Here is a 23,991-nt window from a genome sequence, read left to right on the forward strand (position 1 = left end):
CTCATCTATATGTTGCTGAGAAGGAATTAGAATTTGTATTTCATCTGTAAAATTGCCCTAAGGAGTTGTCATTTAATATCTGCAGATGCAATTATAATAGTGACTTGTGAGCCCATGAAGACAATTTGGGACTGGACATTTCATTCAATCAATCAGTAATCTTTGTCGGTATATTAATTTCTCACAGCTAATTTCTCACGGTACCCATCTTGAAACACATCCAGGAAGTTATTTTGAAGAAAGCGCTTCACTTTTTATTTAAATAGTTAGTGGAACATAAAAACAATATGCATTAAAAAAACGAGTCAAATCTGAGGGAAAAAAAAGCCTCAATATTAAAGTATCAACACTTTAACACATGACCACAGCCATTTTAAGACACAAAAATGTAAGTATTAATAAATCCGCCACACCCACACAAAAAAGATTATTTTAAATTAGTTTTATTTTTTATAACAAAATGAAAAATTCATTTTTCATATAGCATTGGTACACAAAAAGAATGGAAAACATGAAAGCAGTGCTTTCTTGTACCACATTAGACATGCTCTAGATCCACCGAGGCTGTTTTTCTTCGCTGAGATTGCAACCTATTCAGCTATTAGAAAAAAACAAAACAAAAAGTAAAATGAAACGAGCACAACCACAAATAATATCAGTTTTCAATCAGACAACAAAGGGATAGTAAAAACACATATTTCTCCTAGCACGACTCTCACGATGGCAGCCCATCACAGGGACCAGCACACTAGATTAGTTACCCATACCTGCTGTGAAGCAGTAGTTGCCCTTTGTTCCGCTTGCGTCAGCCGTCTCTGGAGACGACTAGTCTTCTCTTGATACTCCGCTAGCTGCTTCTCATACTGCACAAAACATGTATCAATTAGTTACACATGGAGTAAAACACAAATGTCTCAGTGTTAAACCTTTTGCTTTTTTTAAGTACTAAAGTACCAAGGAACATATGGTGGAATTATCATTTTCCATTACCGCAGACACACTTGTTTTCAGGCTGCTGTTCACAGATGCAAGCTTTGCATTTTAAAAATATGCAAAATCTTGACAACATCAGTGCAATTCATTTGTTTCTGAACAAACCCAAGCTGTTTCAGTTCATGGTACATTCTTTAAATTATTCTTGCTGCATCTGTGCATTATGTGAGAAAAACTGCTCTCAAACATCAGGTTTGAGCTCATAAGATGAAAGCAAATTCTACAACATAAACTCCTAGAACTTCTAGAATCACTGAGTTGTTAAAGAGCGCTGACATTTTTCTTAGCTGCTGCGAAGGCCTGACATCTGCAGAGGCTAACACCTATTAACAGGCTTAAAGAAAAAGACAAAGTCATTCACATATAATACAAGAATTATTTGAGAAATGACCAGTTTCACTTTTCTCTTACAATAATCTCTAGTGTGTGTTTGTGTGTCGCTCAAACCTCAGAAATTGTGTCATGGTCAGTTTGAAGCTGCGCCTCCAGCTCACGTGAACGCTGCTTCTGTCGATTCAGCTCAGCCCTGAAATGAACATTTTAAAAAGACGAGTCCAACCATCTGTCAGTGAGGGCCAAGTCAACTTTTGTTTCAGCTGCTGTTGAAATGTATCTGTTACTTAAACTTTGTTTCACTGTTACAGATAAAACTGTAAAGTGTCAGACTGAGAATATTTCTTTACATTTAATTAAAACTTTTTATTTCATTTTGTAGACTGCTGTATTAAATATTTCTTTTTCCAATTTCATTCTTTTTCATTTTTTAAAACAACCCACTGTTTCAAATTTTTCTACAGTGGGTTGTTTTAAAAAATGAAAAAGAATGAAAGCAGCCAGAGATACAGGCAAAGTATGCTGTGTAAGGTGAAAGGGTCAGCTGCACACCGATGTTTCGAAACCAACTTTAGCTCAGTTATTGAGTTTCGACCTGCCCATTTGGCCCATTTATCAGCGTGGTCAATAGCGGCACCAGCAATGACCTACAGTTCATGGAAGCAATTAAGGTACTCAAGCTCCCATCTGAGTCATAACTCTGCCAATGCTGAACACAAAGAATGCACAGTTTTAAATTCAGCATGACCTATGCCTCACAGGATGTTACACCTGTGTTTGTTTCTCTCACATTTTAAGCAGATTTATTGCTATTTATCAAATAGTTGCTTGCAAATATCTTTTAAAATGTTAGTGACACAGGAATTCTGTAACAGATGTCAGTACATCTATATAAAAGTGGAAGAATACCTAATTTTCATTGAACCATGCTAAAATGTAAACAAATATAGGTAATATACCTCAACACCCTAAAGCATTATGGGAACTAATCGCTTTAGTTTTGTGTGAGGAATGAAAGAGTGTCAGGCAACAACTCCTGAGGTGCACAAGCACATAGTAATTACCCAGTCAAGTCACACTCACAGTTGTCAGTGTAGAAGAGTTTGTAAGTTAGTCATGTGAAAAAAGGTTTCACAGGAATACACAGTCCTAGAAGTGTCCACGGAAGAGGCTTTCTTCAGGAAACCTTAACAAACAAGCACTACTTTTTCATTCTATTTCTAATTATATTCTCATGAACTTTAACATGTGCCATGCTAACTAGGGCCTGCAGAGTTTGAGTTGTAGCTCTTGTGTTACTTTTTATTTCTTCTTTTTTTTTTAAATTCCAATTTTTCTGATGGTTTGAGCTCAGGTGAACTTGCCAAGGCATCCACTCCTTGGAAGACTGTTATATTATGTTAAGGCACACCTGACCACCAACCTGAGCAAACGTCTGCTTTTATATAGGTGGTCACACTTGCTGATCAGTTAATCAAGTGTACTTGACAACCAGCACGTGGCTGCTATTTCCCTTTTATTTCCTATTGAATCAATAAGAGTGTACTTTGTTTTGTACAGGACTGGACAGAGTCCTGTACAAAGTCATGTTTTCTTGTAAGTCATCTGGCATTTAAGTTGTGAAGTTGTAACCCTTTAGTTTAAAAGCACATCTCTTTTTGTGCCCTTCTGTCCTTGCATTAGTAATCTTAAAAATACAATTTCAAAAGTCTTACTTAAGGGTCGTGATTTTAGTCTCAAATGCGTGGACCAGGTTCTTGGCCTCTTCCTTCCATCGCTGTGTACTTTTCTGCTGAGCTGTAAGAAGTCGAGTGAGATCAGCGCTAGAACTTCGACTGCTTTCCTCCAGCTCCCTCACTCGTGCATCCAGTTCTTGCTCCTTCAAGCTGTACTCTTGCTCCAACTTAGATACCTGAAGGGATGAGGTTATATAAAGTTTCAAACTCTTTTTAAATGGTCAAATAAATTATGTAATGGTACATTATCACTTGTGTGTAAACCCTGTTTTATGCTATATATCTAGCTATCCTACTACTGACAATGGCTTTTCAGCAGTTAATCAAAAATATAACACTTTATTATTCCACTTTATTTAAAGGACCATTTCACAGATTTTACACATACCTCAGAAATTATCCCAGACAATGTCATGAGGCTAGAAAAACTTTTAATTAATTAACCCTTGATTTTTTTTTCTTAAATGCGGTAATTTATTAGGCAGGGTTGCAATTTGTTATCGTTATTATTAGAATGCATTATGGGAACTCCAAGACACATAGGAAGCCCAAATTTCCCAAATTTGGATTATTAATCATTATCGATTCCCATCCTTCCCATTTACCTGTTGCTTGGCCTTATTCTGGACTTGCAGGGTGGCTTTGCGCAACTCATCCATCTCCTTGCGGAGCTGAAAGTTCTCCTGCTGCAGTTGCAGCCGCTCTTCGCTGACATCGATGCAGTCATTGCGGGCTGAAGCCAGAGAGCTCTGCAGGCGTCGCACTTCTTCCTGGCATCGTGACAGCTCCTCACTATACCTACGGGTAAAAGATTGGAAGAAATAATGAGCAAAGTAAAAGCAGAGCACTAAACCTGATGCGCAGAATACTTACGGATCAAATAACGAAGAGCAAATCTATAGTGCACTTACTCCATCTCCATCGTTTTAAGTTTGTTCTGCGTGCTTTGCAGAGTGAGACTTATGTCTTCCCTCTGCCTCTCAGCATCTAGACACCTCTGATGAAGGGCATCAATCTTCCTGAACTCTGGCTCTGCCCTGCCTTCCTTATATACCTGACACGAAACACAGCAGACTATTAAAATGATCAGCAGTGCCTCAGCACATTCACAAAACCACATCAAACATCATCAAAACACTGGAACAACTTTTTGCAGTGTCTTTCCTGCATTTCCCCTGATAAATTCAGATACCTTCTCCAGCTCCTCCTCTACAGCTTTTCTCTCTCGTAGGGACCTTTCAATCTGAGACTCTTTATCTGAACACTCCTAGACAGAGTCGGAAAGAAGAGGAGACAGGAAAAAATGTTGGTAGGAGACAGAAATGAGTGGACAGGTAGACGCTATAAAAGGATTTATGGTGATTTTGAAATGAGTTTGCCCTCTTAGTTGGACAATTTCTTACCAGCTGCAGTGCAGACAGCTCCTCTGCCATACGGTGGATTTGAACATTGCACTGTTTGCGAACATTTCCCACCTGTTAAAAGATAAAGTCATAAAGCTCAAATATGGGGAGTTTAGCTCCTTTGCTTTTCCTTCCCCTTAGACTGACTTTTAATGGTCACAAAAAGGCTTAACTCCTGAACTTAACCATCTGAGTTAAGTGCAGATATAAGGAAAAGCAGTCTGTGTTTAGACTTTTGCTTTGACTACTCCTATTTTAACTTTTCAATAGCACACTTGGTAACTTAAGGAAGAAGTGTCAATGCGTGAACAATATAGTCATATACATTAGTACACTGAAATCAAACTAGATTTGCTGAAGATTGAAACCATAAAAAGTCAAGATGAAAATAAACATCAAGCAGCAACATAGTGATGTATTTACTGACTTGATTTATGTATATATGAAACAACAGATAATAATGAGACAAAGGTCATAAAACAAACAGAAAAAACAATAACTATAGCAACCAAAAAAGAAGCAATCGCTGCAAATTCTTAATTACACTTTATAGTGTTGCCGCTACTATGATATTATGTGCTTTCCTTGTAATTCAGTGAATATGCTAAATCTTGCTAAGTCATCACAGCCTTACTTCCTGACAAGTCACTAAAAGTATTGAATACAAATGCCATCCCCATCAAAATCTCAAGTGAGAAAGTTAAAGTGAAAATTATCAAAAGCATTTTCTTCTTCACAGACATTTAAAGGACCATCAGGCCATTGTTTACATTTGTGTTACCTGCTTGCTTTTGTTAAACTGATATTCTTCACTACATAATCAAGAACAATAGCCTTAAACTATGGACATTTCTTTGTGTCACCTGCATATACATCCTTCCTGATGCAAGTATATAATGCACTTGCATATTAAAGACACATAAAAACAATACTGCAAACTGTCAAAAAACAGATTACATGCAAGCTGACTGTGAATACAGTTTAATTGTAATCTCTGGCCTCCATTTTTGAAAATTTCTTCCCTCACACTTATCAGTTCGAGTGGCTCTCATGCCTTCAGGTAAGTCTGAGGTCTGACTCTCAACTGTAAGTAATTCTTCATTACATGACCTTATCTTAAGACTGAACTGCCTTAAATGAGAATGAGGGACAGAGTAGATTAAGGTAAAAAAAAAACAAAAACATTGACCCACTTTGACTAAAATATTTAAACTTAAACTGTCTTCAATGACAAAATTACCTGTAAGCTAGGTAAGCAAAGGCATGTTAAAGGCAAAGCCCCATGATTTGGAAAAAGTCTAAAAGCATCACCATTTAATCTCTAGAATATCATCCCATGTTGAGGGCCAGCAAGAGACTAAGATGACAGCTAGTGCTTCAGTCATACCATTTTACATTAATAGGATTAAACAGTTGAAGGCCTTGATGAAAAAGATCCATTAACAGAGCATTAATCACCATGTCTCCAGGGTTACACAGGGTAAAGAGCAGGGCTTTGCTTTCAGCTTAGTGCCTCATATGTTACAAAAAAAAAAAGTATGGCTAAGCACAAGGTACAGTTGGAGGTTGCACTTCTCCTTGTAAAACTAATTATGAATCAAAAACTTTGGTTTTCTTTCATTTTCAGAATTGCCATTTTCGAAAGAAAGCATACAGATTTGGCAGCAAATACCCTGATGTCATCTATTGCTTTTAAGTAATGATGCGACTTGCTTCAAAGTAGACTTTAGTCACACACGAATCAAATTACATGAGTGTATTTTTAGGAGAAGCATTCATCTAGCTATTTAGTAACCGTGTACCTCCTTCTTGGTGCGGACTGCAGCATCATAGATCAACTGCTTGATTGCTTCCTTTGTCTTTTCCAGCTCTTCTGTTTTCTGCTTCTCTCTTAACAGGGCCTGAAGTGAAAAGTAAAGGCAGATACAAATAGGCAATTGAGGAGAGATCTGAAAACTATTTAGAAGATGCAGTCGAATATGTCAAAAAGACGACTCTGCCATTTAAAACAAACGCGATAAAACACTGAAAGGTCCAAAGTAACTGCATTTACCTGGTCTTTGTGCAATGTGGCTTCTTCGGCCACTTGAACGCTCTCTCGAACTTTAGACAGGGCTTCATACTTCTCCTCTTCGAGAGTGGTGCAACGTGCCTGGAGTTCCCCCACCTTTCGCTCCCACACAGTTTGTTCTCTGCGAACTGCCTCTGCCTCCTGTGATGCAGCTTTTAGCCTGGGATTGCAGAAAAGAAAGGATACCCAGCAGCAGAAAGAAAGTCAGAAAACTATTGCTTGACCCCATAAACACTGAAGCACTGATGTAAAATTCCATGACTTTCTATTAGATCAATACGCTGGCAGTGCTTTCCTAATCTCAACCACTGTTCCATCTTAGCTGACAGCCAGCAAGTGAAAGCCAACAGTTTAACATGGGCTGACCTGGTCTCCAGCTGGCTCAGGGCTGCCTGAAGCTGCTGCAGTCGTCTGTCTGCTGCGTGTTCACGGCCCCGTGCTTCACCCATGTCCTCTTCCTAAACACATATGCATACAGTTAGGTCCAGAGTTTGGGACAAGGACACCATTTTTTTTTTTAAATTTTGCCTCCATCCAAAAAGATCAAGATGTGACTGAATTACACTTTAGTAAAGTCATTGGATAAACTAACAATTTTAAATTTAAAAAAAATGGAGGGTTTTTTTGTACTTGAATGAAAATCATTTGGAGTTAATGACCATCTGAAGTCAATATTCATGGACATTATCAAATGCTGCATTTCCTCCCTTGAGATGCTCTGCTAGGCCCTTGCTGCAGCTGCCTTCAGTTTATGTCATTTTCTGTTTTTTCATCAGTAACTTTGTTGGGTTGAGATCAAGTGACTGACTAGGCCATTAAAGAACACTCAATTTTTGTTACTTTCGCAGTGGGCTTTGTATCATTATCCATTAGCACAGTGAAGCACGATCCAGAAAGAGGATTTCTCTGTTCATTCAACACTGTATCAGCAATAACAACATCCCTAACTCACTTGTGATCAAGTTTCCACGGTGTTTGAGAGATGCTTCTGCTCATGAGGCGTTTTTTTTCCCTCCGTCATACTTTACCCTTTCATCATTCTGGCGCAAGTTAATCTTAGTTTCATCTGTCTAAACATTATTTTCAGAACCTAGCAGGCTCTTTTAAATGTTTTCTTAGACTAATGTGGGCTTCCTATACTTTAGTGTAACCAGTTGTCTGCAGCTTATTGTAAACCCTCTGTATTTACCGTCTTCCTCTTGATCATAGACTTTGACAGTGACATGCCTATGTACCTGTTTGAGAATCCTCTTGACTTGGTTAGATGCTATTCTTCAAGTTCAACAGTTGGAATTAACTTAACTTTTCATGTAATAATCAGGCATTAGACATTTGTGCAACTATATATAAAATTGTCAGTAATTCAGTTCAAACAGTTATTGCAGTACTTTTTTTAAAAGCCTTGAATTAAAGCTGAAAGTCTGCAGCGTTTGATTTAAAATTTAAAATCAAAGCAAAGACACACTGTCTAAACGTAGGGCCATAACTGTATCTGTCTTTCAAAATAGAGTTGTAAGTATGCAGGAATCTAATTTCAGATTATTAAAACAGATAGGCTGACATTTTTTAACTTGTCACACACAACTTATGTTGAAAAAAAAGGGAAAAAAGTACAAAATGCAGAATTCCAGCTTTAGTTTGAGGGATTAAGAAAAAAAAAAAAAAACTATGCAGAGTGCAATATTTTCAGCATCTCAACTATAACTGATCAAATCAAGAGTCCTTTCATGCTCCTGAAACAAGTAAAGTATTGGTCTTTTTTCATGAATATTCATGAATTAGGCAAATATATGTATTTATATTTTCTTTTTTTCTAACCCGTCTCTGCATCTGTTCCTGGAGATTCTGCAACAGCTTGGTCATTTCATCCACTTTGGCTGTGGCTGTCCTCAATTCAGCTTTGGCTTGCCTACATAAGGACAGAGAAAGGAGAAAAAAAAAACCCACACAAATTAAATAGCAAATTAACTGTCAGCTAGAATTTATAGCAGCCTGTCTGGGTTACTGAAAAATATATTTGGACAATTAAAAAAAAAAACAAGAGAAAACAAAACAAAAAAAACCTCATTTTCTTCATTTTTGCTAAATGTCAGTTGAAAAGATGTCTTTTTGGCAAATATCAAGCTCACAGCTTAAAACATACATTTAAACTTTAAGACTTAAAAGAACTCAGGGGTAGAGATGTCGTGTTATTGGACACTTTGAGACTTTTACTTCACACTGCTCTTCCTCAAATATAACCTCCATTTATGAAACAACTTCAATTTACACAAAGTTACAGGACATGGGAGAAGGTGATTTTCAGTCCAGTGTAGCATGTTGTGTAGTAGTTACACACTAACAGAACATGACCTTTGATGGCAGCCAGTAGCCTGTTACCTGAGCTGGCTGTGTAGCTCCTCCATCTCCGTGCTCTGCTCTGTCACTGTCTTCAGGAACTGCTGGTTTGTCTGTGTGTGGCAAGAGAGACACGACTGCCATTTGTGTGGCATTATTGCAAACACAGCTCCAACATTAACAACATCCAAATCAACCTTGTCTCTAATACATTTTTCAGTGTCCTTTTACATTAAACCCCGAGGTGTCTCTGTCAGTGATTACTACAAAGCCAGTCACTCTCCATGCTGTGAAAGAAACAGGCTGCTTGCATGAACAGTCAGAGGGGGGAGAGCCTAAAGCTTGCCTTCCCATTAAAAATGCATTAGAGGGATATAGTATTACTATACAATCTCTTTATACAGTGTATTGTGACCAAGCACCTGGCGTGTGTGTATGTGCGTTCACAAGTTTTTGTGTGAATAAAAAAAATCCACAATATTTTGTACTCCTTAATCTCCGAGCAAGGTTAAGCCCAAATACAGGTCAGTCGTGTCTCTAAATAAATAAATAATCTCTAGTGCTGAATTATCTGTGACTGTAGGATAGAGAGAGAGCGGCAGAGGGAGAGCAGAGAGTACGACTTAAAAAGAATCTAGTTAGAGGATTACCAGGTGAGCTGACAGTCAATTATACAGCCTGACAGTTCTGGGTGACTACAGGAGTGATTTAGAAAACCAATTCGCTTAGTTAAAAGATTAATTATTAGAGCAAGGTCAATTTCAGAGAAGTGCATAACATTTCAATACCGTGGCTAATTGGGAGGCAGCAATTTAACACACTTTTAATTAACCATCACTTACCGATTCCAGTTTCTGATTGGCCGCTTGGAGTTTGTATGTGTGCTGCTGAAAGTGAACAAGCTGATCCTGTGATGAAAAAAGGGGCATTCATGTCAAGTTAACTAACAGTAATTACCTCATCCTTATATCCCACATTAACTAAGGCCAAAGTGCTCTAATTAACTTGATTACAATGATAATAGCGCCATCTAGCGGTGAGAGGTTATTGTTCTAATCAAGTTCTGGCTTTGCATTTCCATTTCAGAATACTGAACCTTGAGTAGAGATGGCACGATACCACTTTTTTATGTCCGATACCGATACCGATATCATAAATTTGGATATCTGCCGATACCGATATGAATCCGATATAGTGTTTTTTAATCAACAAAACTGTTTTTTAAATATCTTGCTGCATTTTGTATAAGTTCATACTCAAGTTTAAAACAACAAGTACACTAAAGCTATTCTGTTATACCTGTATGCAAAAGAGAATATTTCATAGTTCAGCAATACTGATCAATCTAATAAACTTAAACCTACACCATCCTCCCTATTCTGGTATTTTAAAGAGTACTTAGCATAAATATTAAGCAACCTAACTAATAGGGTTCCAACTCCCAGCAACAACAAAAATAAATAAATAAAAAATAGGGAACCACCCCTCACGCTCCACCTCATGATGCTTAATCGACGTAATCAACCTTAATTTGATGCAGTGTGAAAAAAAATGCACAGAAATCAATTATTTTTCAAGAAATATTAAATAGATTCAACAGCTTTCTTCAACAAAATTGCAGACTGCACAGATGGTACCTTCCCAAAGGAAAAAGTACTATAGCTTACTAGGGTATATTAGACTTAATAGTTACTATATACAGTAATTGACTTCTATTCATTTTACATCAAATTAAAACTTTGGGTGTCAGATAATTAATTATTAAAAACAAGACATTTTAAATGAGAATAAGAAAGAAAAGTATGTCTTTGTGCCCCCTTTTCCCTGTTAATGCCCTATCGGCCCCCCTGGCTAAACTTTGCTAGATCCGCCCCTGCACAGCTACCAGTGTCAGCTACGTAGAAAAAGATCCTCGAGTAGAAAGTAATATTAAATACATTCTAACAACAGCTGATCAAGCTTAAATGTGCTGCTGTTGTTCAGCTGCTGGTTTCCTCTTTCTGGTGCAAAGTGGGCCAAAAGCAAACAAGAGACACGGACTCGCGACAGAAAAGCCGATCAGCTGATCATTGATCAGTTTCATGATTGAAGTAGCAGCAAGAAGAGGCAGTCGCTCCATATATCGCTTGTTAAGCTTAACGCAGGAATGCTTTACAAACATTCAGAGATGGACTTACACACTTGCTTTACTTCTCTCGGGGATAACTTTGTCGGAGATGAAATGCCGGGTAGCTAGCGAAGCTCCACATGCTATCCAGACCACCGACAGGTCCCGCATGCCACAGCTGCTCTATCACGTGATGCATACTGCTCCGAGTGCTAACGTTCTGAGGTGAGTTACGGCGTGTTGCAAGTTTTGTGAGGTGCTTTCGTGATATTTAATGGATCGGATTACATTTTTTATTTTTCTCCGATATCCGATCCAGTAATTTAGGTCAGTATCGGACCGATACCGATACGTAATATCGGATCGGTCCATCTCTAACCTTGAGCTGCTGTCTCTGGGAGTCATGGATTTGTCCTTCAGAGATTGTCTTCTGGTAGACCTGCTGGAGGCGATCCAGCTCCTGGGCTGTGGTCTGCCACAGTTCCATGGCCTGCATCCGCTCCTGAACACGTACAGCAAACAATATCCACCCACATTTTGACACAGAGTTAACTTTCTTACTAGGAGTTGGAAGAAGAATACCAAACATCTTTCTGCATTCACAAGAGATCATTACTCCAGACACAAAAAACAACTCTTCTCCCTCAAAGACGACTAATGGTTTCTAAATAACGTGTGTTGCATCTTGTTAGCGGGATAACAAATCACCACTGAATCCAAAAAATGACCTGGGTTTTGTTCAGAATTATTAAAAAGTGCAAAAATGACAGCTTCATTAAAAGAGTGTGTGGAGCCGCTGGGAAAGGCTTTGCTGTCTTCAGTTATTAGTGCAAACGTGTGAACTCACTACTCAAAAAGAATTATGTATCATTTCCCAATGTTGCATATGTAAAAAAAAAAAAAAAAAAAAGAATACACAGACGGTACAAATGTTTAACTGTCAGAAAGCAATTCTGACAAAGCCAGAGTGGCTGTTTCCTTGTGCTCTCCACTGAATCCACAGAGATCAAAATAATATTGATCGTCTGATCTAACTTCCAGTCACGATGAATGTTCACAGCATCCAGCTAAATTCCAGCTGCACTTCAGCTCAGCCAAGGCCCTGTTGCGGTTTTAGTGTCCATACAAAATAAACATACCCATTAATACATTTCAGCTTCACAAACATTTATTCTGAGTGCTACTTAACAAAAAGAGAGAAAGCTTTATTATTGTTATAATATTACATTTTTAAGTCGATCACCTGAATATTTAGTTTAACCTGTATTCGAGGCGAATATGGCTTTTAGTTGGTCAGTGAATGAACAGACAAAACCCTAATACATCTTTGTAGCTCTCATACAGTAGGCAAAAAAAAAAACAACTGGCATACCCTGACGCTGAAAAAGCATCAGCTAAGAAGTAAGAGTTTTTTACGGATACCTGCAAATTGGTGCCGATTAACTTCCCATTTAGCATTTAATCAAACAATCAACTAAACACTGTAGCTCTAAAAATGTAGTTTCTTTTGATCTTAGATTGCTTACAACCACACTGCGAATTAGGCTACACTTGGACCCGGGGGGATGGTCACAAACATCCATCCATCCATTCGCGTCCGCTTATCCTGTTCAGGGTCGCGGGGGGCGCTGGAGCCTATCCCAGCTGTCATAGGGCGAGAGGCGGGGTACACCCTGGATAGGTCGCCAGTCTGTCGCAGGGCCAACACACAGAGACAGACAACCATTCGCACTCACATTCACACCTATGGGCAATTTGGATTAACCAATTAACCTATCCCCACTAAGTGCATGTCTTTGGACGGTGGGAGGAAGCCGGAGTACCCGGAGAGAACCCACGCAAACACGGGGAGAACATGCAAACTCCTCACAGAAAGACCCCGGCCTGATGGTGGAATTGAACTCAGGACCTTCTTGCTGTGCAGCAACAGTGCTAACCACTGTGCCACCGTGCTGGTCACAAACAAATTTCAGGAATTAAGGAATTTGTTAACTTACAGCTTTTATGCAGAAAAGAACTTAAATGATCACAATTAACCTTACTGGACCAAACTGTTACTACAACCTTGGATACATGATTAAGACTACACCCTACTCTGATAAGCAGTACTGTCAAATCTTATCAGGATAAAGAGAAAAAGCCAGGTATTAAAGGAAGACAGGTTGGATAGTCACAGATTCAGTTTATAGCAAGATAACCTTTGAAGCAAAGACCTACAAGGAGTCTTTCTAATGACACAAGGTCTGTACAGACTTAAGCCACATCAAGCTGAAATGGACTGAAAAATAGAAGAAACAGCAACACGACGCAACTGAATAAACTTCTGTAACACAGTTAGGATGAATTTTCTAAATTCTTTCCTTTTTATAGCAAGAATTCTACAAATGTTCAGGGTTGAGCGAGTTGCAAATTTAGATTAATACACTTTACAGTTTAAGATGATTCCCTTTTCTAACGTTAAATAAGAATTCCTTCCTTAAAATATTGGCATTTCTTGACACCATGTGCTTGCTTTCAAGTTTTGGAAAACACATGTAGAAATTTCAGCGTACTGAAAAACTTTGTCAGCTTCTAATTCCTGGTGTTTAAGAACAGAAGAGTGCAGAAAAGACCTATGGATGTGTGACTTCAAACTCCAGGCTGATGGATATACACACAGGCTAGAAAGGCCCCACACACGATGTGTTTCTTATATAAAAAAAAAAAGAAGAAAAAAAGTGTGTCTTAATCTACAAATGTTTAGACATATCAAACGGACATTTATGCAGACCTGTTCAGACAGCTGGACCTGTTCTTGGAGATTTTTGATGACCGCATCTTCTTCCAACGTGCTGCCCTCTACTCCTGAAGCTGTGGGCAGGGCATGAAGCTGCTTCTCAACAGACTCTCTTAGCTCTGCATGAAGCCTGGAAAAAGTATTCAGACTTAAGAGGTTATGTCACAAAAATAAATAAATAAATACATTAACAGCATGCATAGTTTTAAGTGCTAAATAAAATAGAACAACCTTCATAAGGTTAATTATTTAGCTGGAATGCAAATGGTCAAGATGCCAGAATTCTAATCAAAGCTCTAATTACTAGACAAATGAGCGCACTAATTACAGCAACCTGATTTGTGGTAGGTCATAGAAAATCAATCAGCCACTGAATGTAAAATAATTCAAGTAACAAATTCACACACAATACTGAATAATGCCATATCTTATGACAGGTTTAACTTATTGAAAATATTAGTACATTTGTCATGTTCTGTTGTGCAACCAACTTATTACATATTAACATGAGTGGATTTATATATTTTTTTACCTTTCATTTTCCTTGACAACCCTCTCCAACTTCAATTTGACGTCTGTCATCTGTGTCTGTACGTGAACACTGAGAGTCATTGATAACATCCCGACATATTTAATGCATCAGATGACCAAGAAATCTCAGGATTAAGATATTTATTTCCCAGCTACCTCTATCAAAGTCTTTGACTTCTGAATTATCAGTTTAATAGATTTCAAGGACTTAAATCTATAAATCACATCACTTCATCAAGCACCCACCACCACACGCCTGTGTATTCAAACATTTCAGATGAAGGATGTTTTATTATTTCAGGATGTTGTTTTGTTGATTTACCTGATATCTCTGCAGCTGTTCAGTCATTTCTTCCATGTGCCGATCATACTCAGCTATCAGAGGAGCCATTATACTGCAACACAGACAAATGATGTTTCAGTACTGGGGGGGAAAAATTTTTTTTTAAATTTTGTATTCACCATAACTCTGTCTTGCTGAATCTCTAGTGAATGCTGTGTCTCTAACGTGTCTACAAAGTGGTATGAAACTGATGAACTGACCCTCTATCTGAGATCCAGGGCACAGGAGACTCAGTGCGTCTTTCCTCCTCAACCTAACAAACATAAGGCATGTAAGGGGTGAGGGCTAGCAGTAGTTAATTGTATCAAAAACTTACTTTTCTCAGTTCAAAAAAAAAAAAAAACAATCACAATTTTTTTTTATTGAAGATGCCAAATACTTGATTAATTTTAGATGAGCTAAACTAGCATAAGTTTTTAAGTTGAAGATCATTCTACTGTACACACATGACTATGTCAGTACCCACCCAGACAATGCAGTAAATAAGTTCATAGATGATACCACTGTGGTGGGGCACATCTCTGGGGGCAATGAGACAGCATACAGAGCTGAGTTTGAGAGGCTGTCAGACAGGTGTGCGGACAACAATATGGGCCTCAATACCACCAAAACAAAACAGCTATAGTCAACTTTAGAAGAAAGAAGTCTGAGCTGCAGCCCATCAGCATCAATGGGGAGTGCGTGGAAATGGTATCCAGCTTCAAGGTCCTGGGTGTCCACATAGACACAGTACTCCAATGGACCTCAAACACCTCGGAGGTTATAAAGCAGACCCAACAGCATCTCCATTTTCTGAGAACCCTCAGAAAAATGGACCTTAAGTGGGAGCTGCTGATCATCTTCTACAGTTGCTCCATTCAAAGTGTGGTGACCTACTGCATCTCTGTATGGTTCTCTAGCTGCACAATGGCACACAAAAAGGCACTTCAAAGGGTCATTAAATATGGCCCCAAAAATCACTGGACATCCTCTTACATTCCTGAAGTTTAGCACTTGCTGCCTCAAGAGGGTATGCAGCATCCTACAGAATTGCACACACCCAGGACACCGGGTGTTTAATCTGCCTCCCATCTGGGAGGAGATTCAGGTTGCTGAGGCCACGGAAAAAACAGACTCAAGGACAGCTTTTACAACAGGGCAATAGCCCCAGTCAATGCTAACATCTGACCTGATTGGTCATCTCTCTTTACTTTTTTTTTTTTTTTTTTTTGGGGGGGGGGGGGGGGGGGGGGGGGGCAATAATGTGCAATAAACATTCATTCTTTAATTTATTAAGTCATACTTTTTTTGCACTTTTTAAAAATCTACTGTGTTGTGTTGTGCTTAGTGCCGAAATGGGACGGTTTCTAATTTCATTGTACTATAGTACCAAGTATGACTGTGCAATGACAATAAAGAGTTATCATAACCCATTTTATCTTATGTCTTCGTACCTGAGAAGATGTGGACAGAGCACCGTGCCCATATTGATACTGGCTGAGAGCAGAATTTAGCCTGCGGACTGAAATGACACAAAAACGAGGACACTTACACAAAAAAGCATAGATGTTCTAGTGATCATCACAAGCAGAAGACTGTAAACATCCAAAAAATGCACGCCATATAATTGATTGATCTTTATACAGGGACCACCTATGGCTTAAAAAAGAAATTAACATAGAACAGTGTCAAAAACTGATGGATTAAACGGCGTAACAGAAAAATATGCATGTCGTTTCCAAGTTTCGTCTCACCTTGATCACGCAAAAACTCCAGTTCTGCCTCCATGCTTACGATGTCGTCTAAAGAGAAGCAAAAGAATTTGCACTGGCAAAAACGACCACCACTACCAAAACTAAAGACGAACACTTAAAGCCTGTCAAACCTGGCACCACTAATCTAGGGGTTCTTTTCAAGTTAACGTTTCGGAACACGGAGAGAAAACTGTCGTTTAAGAATGTACTAATTCAGGTAAAGATGACACAAAGCCGCTAGAAACGTTCACTACAAACTAGCTAGCTACCTGTAGTAAATTTGTGCAGCTCGTGTTAGCTAAAGCAGCTAATCAATCTCGGCTAAGCTAATCAAAACAACTCAGTGTTTTGATCTCTTCAACAAAACACCAAACACATTTTCCGAGACAGGATGCGCTTAAAAAAATACGCAAATGCATCGCATTGAAATTTTTAATTCATAATAGATGTTTTTACTTCAATCCTCGTTTCCGCCTCTTGTTTTGAAGTAAACAAACGGGGACCAATGGAAAAGAAGCTGTGCAACCGTAAAGTCATTCCGTCTGTACAAGAAACGCGAAAGGATGTTCCTTTAAAAAAAATAAAAATCAGGAAGCAGATGTAGAATACATTTGGAAGTCAATAATGCCAACTCTGCATATATAACAGTTTGAATTCAGTTGTTTGTTAAGGTATGATATATAACGTCATCACGTGAAAAGAGATTATGGTTTCTAGTTCGTCAGAATGTGTCACAAATAGTGGTTAAAAAATTGCTGGATAGACATTTCCATACAGATGTAACCACATATTGCATGAAAACGTAAACAGCATAGAGTTGGAAAATATCGTCCTCTGCTTATCGTTTTACTCTCAGATCTTATCAAGTAAGTGTAATCCTCGGACGTTTGCTTTACCAGGAAAATGATTTTACTGTCTTGTTACTGATAACATTATTCTGTTTTACACAATTTGATAACAAACTGCGGGTGAATCAAAGGGTGAAACGCAGAGTATTTAAAGAAATTACACGCGCACTCGGAGCACTCTTGTCCTGTAGCCAGTGAAAACAAACATGGGGGTGACTCGTGGACTGCAGTTTATAACACTTTTCCACATTCTGCTATGCTGTGAATCTCTGTAAGTTTTGTAGCTTTTTTGTTCCCTGTGTCGCTGCTCACACAGCAGATTTTAAGACTGAGTGATTTTCTTTCTTTCAGTCCTCGCACGCAAATGCAGTTTGACATCGAACACACTTGGGACAGCAACCCTGTAAATCATGACCCCCTCAAAATCACCTTCTCTCCTGGGTTAGGAGGCCTGAAGGTGGAGGTGTCTGGTCCATTCTTCAATGACCCGGCTGCTCCTGCAGGGCCCCCAAGCCAGGCCTTCCCTGGACTGTGGAATTATGAAGGTGGGTAGATTGGTCTGTTGCTTCCATAGCCATGCAACCTTTCTTTTAACACAAGACACAAGCTTTTAGGGGTTTAGTCCGTGCAAAAAAACAAACAAACAAGAAAAACCAAATCGATTTTAGTTCAAATAATGTGATATGAATTCATGATATCCTGAATTTTTAAATATAAATATTTTTTTATCAGAAATGCCAGAATGTCAGCTTAAAGCTCACAAAACTATTTCAACAACTGCCAAACAGGTAAAACAGCAAACGGTTAAAAGAGCCAGTAAAAAGATTCTGCATAAAGATGTAAACACAAAGCGCGACCATCGGGTCGTCCACACAGACATGTCGTCGGGTGCTGAAAGTCGACATCTCACAGATTCTGAAGCTGTCGGTTTCGTCACTCCAACCGAAATTCACAGAACCAGCAGCAAAAGAAGATCAAAACTATGCTTCATGTTTGAAAAATATCTTACCTTGGTTGTTTTGTTTCCACCACAATAAAATTACACTTCCTGCACAGCTCCCTCTCTCAGTGTACATTAAGAACAGTTTACCATCACAAATCTCTATTTTCTGAATTATTCGCTTGCTTATTACACATCAGTCTATCGTTGTTTACAGTGCTATCGGCCACTGTTTGTTTTTTTTCTTCCAAAAAGACCTCTGACAAGACCTGCTGTCAATACATTACAAAACGCTTAGCTCTGTCTCTAATAAAACCTCTGTAACTTTGCTCTGCTTCACCTCAATAGCATCAGGTAATGTTTATATGCTGATTTGTGGTTTTCTTCCATTTTTGTTCTACTGCAGAATATTTTTAAGGTGGTTATCTGCTATAAAAAGCCACCCCATGAAAATCTCCTTCATGTTTTTCTGTGTTTTATCCTCAGTTACTTTGACACAAAGGCATTTACTGTGATTCTTACACCTCTGATGAAGTCTCACAAGTGTCAGCTTTGCTTTTATTGCCTACATAGATATAAAAATATGGATATGTACTGATAAATGATCAGAATTATAATATTTCTGACTGAGTCAAAATTGAATCGAATCGGAATTGAAACAGTTATAGAAATCAGTGACGATACCCAGCCCTATTATAAAATATATATATGTTATAAAATACCTTTAGCCTTACGCCCTTAATTTGTTTATGTATCAAAGGTAGCCCCATTTGCAAATTATTAATGTAAAATAGAATCCCCTTTTAATCGCTTAATTGGGTTTCATAATTTCAACTGTTTTTAAATGTTTGTTATTGACAGGAAAATGCATTCTGTTATATATATGCACAGTATGATTATTCATATTATATTAAATTAGAATATTGATGAATTTCATATATACTTATACAACATGAAACTAGTCCCATGAAACTGTTATCTTATTTTCTTTAACCTCAGTTTGGAAAACAAACCTGCTCACCAGCGCCTCTAAAACTCACAAATTAACATGTTATGTTTTATTTGTTTAATCTGTTCCCATTTGGCCCATCTCATATTAAACTGCTATATACAAAAGCTAACCAGCCGCTAGCTGAAGCGTAATATTTCAGAGACCTTTCCCTAATTGTAGCACAATTCTTTTAAACGCTTATAATTAACAAATGAGAAACAGCAATTATATAACCGACAAGCTCCAGACTTCATAAGGCTGATTCCAACGGAAATTCATTATCTTTAAAAAGGTCACATTTATGGCTTATTGTAATAGATTGTAGTATTGTACATGTGTTACTTTTATGGTCCCCATGCTTGTTGTAGCCGTAGTTACGGAACCATCAGTTATGATTATGTAATTTAGTCCCTAGGATGCAATTTTAGGCCCTTTGGCAAGCTGAAATAATATGAATAAAGTCTACTGTGGCTGAAGAGACTAGAGACTGTCTGTTTATGGGATCATTACAGTAACTGCATTATCATTATTATGGCGACACAGCAATTAAACCTCACAATGAGGCTGAGTAATAACAATTGGTTCTAATTGACCTCAAGTAAGTTCGATTTCCGTTTAATGAGCCCCACATATTTGGTCTCATTAATGTTACTTAATAGATTGGAAACCAACCCCATTATGATCTAGGTAGATAAAGAGCATGATTCTAGGTTAGTGAGTGTGCTGCTCACATAATTGTATTTAAAAGTTTATGTAATTGTTATTTTTGCATGTTACTGTTAAAGTCTGAGTCAAAAATGAATGACCTGAATAATTTAATTATTACTTTTTTGTCTTTTTTTTTTTTTAAATAAGTGCTGATAAGGTTAATAAGACAGTTAAAGCAGTTTATTAATGTGAGATTAAAAGTCTTATCTTCATTTTTCCATATCTCATCAGTTGTAGAGACCTTCTTCCTTGATAGTACTACAGAAAATTACCTGGAAGTCGAGTTTTGTCCGTGAGTACCAAGCTGAGCTCTTGCTCTGCCCATGTATATATAGCCATATGTTTATAAACAGTGGAACAATGACACGTCTTCCCTGTGTTTTTACTTTAGACATGGACAACACCTGATATTACTACTGTCAGGAGCCGGCCAAGCATTCCTGGTAGGCTGCGTATGGAGGTATTCGTAGGGTTTTTTTGGGTTTATGGGATATTTCTTACATTTTTGATTTCTCTCTCCAGCAACAGCTTCCCATGGTATTTAACACCAAGATCACTGGAGACAGATGGACAGGTGAGGCTCTCATCCCTTGGACATACTTCCCTCCCAATGTCAACAAGATGAACTCCTACGCGATCCATGGCTCAGGAGAGAATCGTATATATGAGGCTCTTTATCCCATCCCCAAGGAGGAGATAGCCGAAGGACAAATGCCTAACTTGTGAGTATGCTGACTTCTACAAGTGAAGTTTGATGTGCCATAGGTCATGTGCACAGACATTTTATGTTATAGTGGTGCTGTCGTGAGGCACTGAGACAGAAAAAGAGGTTCATGTGCAAAATCACACCTTTTTTTGTATATTCTTTTAAAGGTACAGTAAGTCATTTTGTAAGAAATTTAAAAGAAAAAAGAATTTTACACTAATTCATTAAAATATTCAGAAAATACATACAAAATAAATAGGAGAGGCCGCCAGTTTATGGAAGCCATGGCAACATCTTGAAAACAGCAGCCAAGATAGAAATCGCCGTTCCACCTAATAACATGTTATATACGTGGCTAGAGACTGTCCATATTCATGGTATTACTATTAATTCAAATGTCATAAATAGCTCTTTCAAACTCCATAGGACTATTTAACATTTGCAAATGTATATTTTCATTATCGCTTTCTCCTCCTCTTCATCTGCCTTCTTCACCACTGTTCTCTCCTCCCTCATTTCCACCTCATTGTTTTCGTCCTCAACTGAAGTCTCATTTCACGAACTGAAATCAGTGCTCTAACACACAAAACATGCATAAACATGCTTATTTATTCTGGTTATTCTCCTTATAAGCTAATATTAATCAACCTAATGTAGGCTCTAAAAATTATGCTTTCCCAGTTGATTACATTCTCATATTGTATGACAGTTCATTTGCTATCTGTCCAACAATGTTAGATCCACTTCAAAGCAAGTTTCACTAATGCCGGTTACAGCAGCTAACTGGCAACAACAGCACCACTTACCAAGAGAAAAGTTCACTGAAAGTTCACTGACTCATATAACACTCCTTTCACAAAGTTTTACAGCCTCCACCAGGTTAAATAGACTAGGACACTCAGCATATTGAAAACTGAGGTAAACAGCGGACTGACAGCCTACACTCAAACTTGTTAAACGGTAGTCTGCAGCCAGAATTTTTGAGGTATCTTGGGTTTTAAAAACCTAAAATACTGCAAAAAATATTTGGCAAATTTCTTTTTTTTTTCTGATTTATTGCTACGTGTTGATATTATCCAAATATTTTAAAATATTGCGCGTGCAAAAACAAATTAAAACATGTTTGTCCTACAGCAAACATAAATAATGCACTTGAATTGGGAGGGTTAAGGAAACAGGAAACTGCAGTCTACTGACATCTAGTGATGAGATTTTGCATACTGCGCCTTTAAGTTGTAAAACAGGTGTAGATCAAATGGTACTTATGTCCAATCCACAATCTGTACCTTTTAGAGTCACATTAGTCAACTTTGTCATTTCAAATTACATGTATATAAATTTGTATTTCACTACTTTATGCATAATATATTAAATTTGTCTTTCTGTCTTCTAGTCACCGGCTAGAGTATTTCAAAGATTTTCGCCTGCAGAGCATCATGGGAGAGGGTTGGGTCCAACCACCATCTGATCTATGGCTTGGAAAGCCTTAAGCTTCTCAGAAACACTCCTCTTTGCCTGTTTCATTCTTGCAGACACATATCCACAAAAATCCTCTAAAACAGCAGCAGGGCAATAGGATAAACACTCTCTGACAGGGAACAAAGGGCAATCAATCTTTATTAGTTAATGATGTCAAACGATATGACATGAAATATGTTATCAGCTTGTCAGATTGCGTTAGTCTTCACACACATCTGTGCAAGAACACAAACATGCACTGCAAGATATTGGACGTCGCCACAAATTGCCTGAGCAGAGCGTGACCTACAACACTTGTACAGTGGAGGAAAGCGCACAGCTTAAGTGTTTGACTTCAGTGGGATAATTCCTTGCAATTCCTCGTGATTCTAAACCCTAAATGTTGAGACACTGATATTAAAAAAAAAGAAAAAAAAGAAAATGTGCGTTCTTTTGGGTTTGTCTTTATTGTCATTCCATTACTATGATTAATGTCCTTTATAATGACATCTTTTTACATACTGCTGCTGTCCTTTTTCTGTGATTGATGTCACTTTAATTTTATGTCTGATGTTTGATTATGTTTCATTCCCATGTCTGTAAAATAATTATCTGACATTTTGTGGTATAATCTTTTTCACCTTTTGCCTGGGGGTTAGATATGAAGATCAGTGTCGTCCTCATGTATAGATGCCATTTATGTGGCTAGATGGTTTAATTTCTGACTTCTTCCCAAAACTTTAAACTGCTCCAGTAACTTTACCAATATGAATACCCAGTTCCCTTCTTACATAAAACGGCTGTATGATATGGATCTTAGTGGCAGATAAATATTCATAATTAATAGCTGATGAATTTATTACTCTCATATATACACTCACTAGCCACATTATTAGGTATACCTGTGAAACCACTGTCAACTCTACTACTGTTTGCATTAATATTATAAAGATGTTTTTTCACCATATCAAAACACAAGAAAGGGTGAAATATTAAGAAATTTTATCTCTTTATTAAGTACAGAGGAATTTACTTTGTATAGGGTTGCATTAGATATGCATCTGTACCTGTACTTAAAAAAGTGTCAGTGAGTATATATATCAAAGACCCACTAACTCAATTTTCCACCCACTTTCTGAAGTGGAGATCACAGACCTTCAGATCTCCGACATACACTGACACACACAAACGGTGATTGGGGACTTACAGATCTCTGTGTTCTCTCCATGACCCCCAAGTCAGTCCCTCTTGCCCCCACTGCAGCTCCTTATAGAGCCTGCATATTTATCAGAGACTCCTTTCAGATCACTGACTGGCTAACCTCATCTCCTAACCCATAGATGGGGGGGGGATTGATTTTCATGTTGGCAGTGTTGCTCTTCACTGTGGCAGCCCAAAAGCCTATATTGAGCCCTATCAGTTTTAATTGGCATCCTCGTCTTTGAAATGGGTGCAGTGATTAGGCTTGGAGAGCCCACCTCTTAAGCCTCATCCTTATCATCGCCTGCGGTGATTTGCCACCACACTGAACAATATTCACGAGCACACACATACACACAGAATGGTCACACTATGCATGAACATGTCTCACAAATAAAATGTTGACCTAAAATATGTTTTTTAATGCATTTTGACAAAAACATGCTCTTTCAGAAAAGCTTTGATGAATACACATGACTACGCGCACCCACCTGTGTGCAGGGCGAGGATGTGTGTCCACACTAAGATTTAAAACCAGTTCTCTCTAATTAGTGTGAAGAGATGAGAGGGGAGAGCAAAAGAGGTAGCAGCCGTTCCTCTACCTCCAAAGCCCCGGCAGACAAGCAGACACAGGAGCTGTCTTATCCCCCTAAGAATAAGAGACCAGCTCGCTCTAAAACATTCAACACCAGCTTAAGGGTGATTTTTCGTGTCAAAAACTTTCTGGTGATCACCCCAGACCCTACTTCATTTTTTTTTTGTCTCCAAAAGACGTGG

General features: G+C 38.2%; 2 protein-coding genes across 4 annotated transcripts; one reads left to right on the top strand and one right to left on the bottom strand.

Moving 5' to 3' along the window:
- Positions 1-538: 538 nt before the first annotated feature.
- Positions 539-16,459, bottom strand: sclt1 (sodium channel and clathrin linker 1). The gene is made up of 21 exons (XM_085356378.1): positions 16,364-16,459; positions 16,064-16,131; positions 14,831-14,883; positions 14,610-14,682; positions 14,289-14,344; positions 13,751-13,886; positions 11,360-11,482; positions 9,716-9,781; positions 8,916-8,986; positions 8,355-8,445; positions 6,903-6,994; positions 6,519-6,696; positions 6,268-6,366; positions 4,466-4,537; positions 4,255-4,329; positions 3,974-4,116; positions 3,668-3,860; positions 3,042-3,238; positions 1,441-1,519; positions 768-863; positions 539-598 (listed from the first exon to the last, which is right to left on the bottom strand). Exons 1-21 carry the CDS (start codon positions 16,395-16,397, stop codon positions 539-541), a joined length of 2,055 nt encoding a protein of 684 aa, XP_085212504.1. The 5' UTR covers positions 16,398-16,459.
- A 492-nt stretch (positions 16,460-16,951) lies between these two features.
- Positions 16,952-22,420, top strand: lg6h4orf33 (linkage group 6 C4orf33 homolog). Of its 3 annotated transcripts, none has more exons than XM_085356380.1 (6): positions 16,952-17,034; positions 17,563-17,756; positions 20,082-20,142; positions 20,242-20,293; positions 20,373-20,572; positions 21,950-22,420. In XM_085356380.1, exons 2-6 carry the CDS (start codon positions 17,576-17,578, stop codon positions 22,044-22,046), a joined length of 591 nt encoding a protein of 196 aa, XP_085212506.1. In that variant the 5' UTR covers positions 16,952-17,034; positions 17,563-17,575; the 3' UTR covers positions 22,047-22,420. The 3 variants fall into 3 exon arrangements, with proteins under 3 accessions (XP_085212506.1, XP_085212507.1, XP_085212505.1); XM_085356381.1 differs by lacking the exon at positions 16,952-17,034 and adding an exon at positions 17,169-17,229; XM_085356379.1 differs by lacking the exon at positions 16,952-17,034 and adding an exon at positions 17,418-17,482.
- Positions 22,421-23,991: the final 1,571 nt, after the last annotated feature.

This window comes from Diplotaxodon limnothrissa, linkage group LG6, assembly GCF_057381915.1.
Source record: "Diplotaxodon limnothrissa isolate DT_005_m linkage group LG6, D_limnothrissa_male_GT1.1, whole genome shotgun sequence".
Taxonomy (NCBI): domain Eukaryota; kingdom Metazoa; phylum Chordata; class Actinopteri; order Cichliformes; family Cichlidae; genus Diplotaxodon; species Diplotaxodon limnothrissa.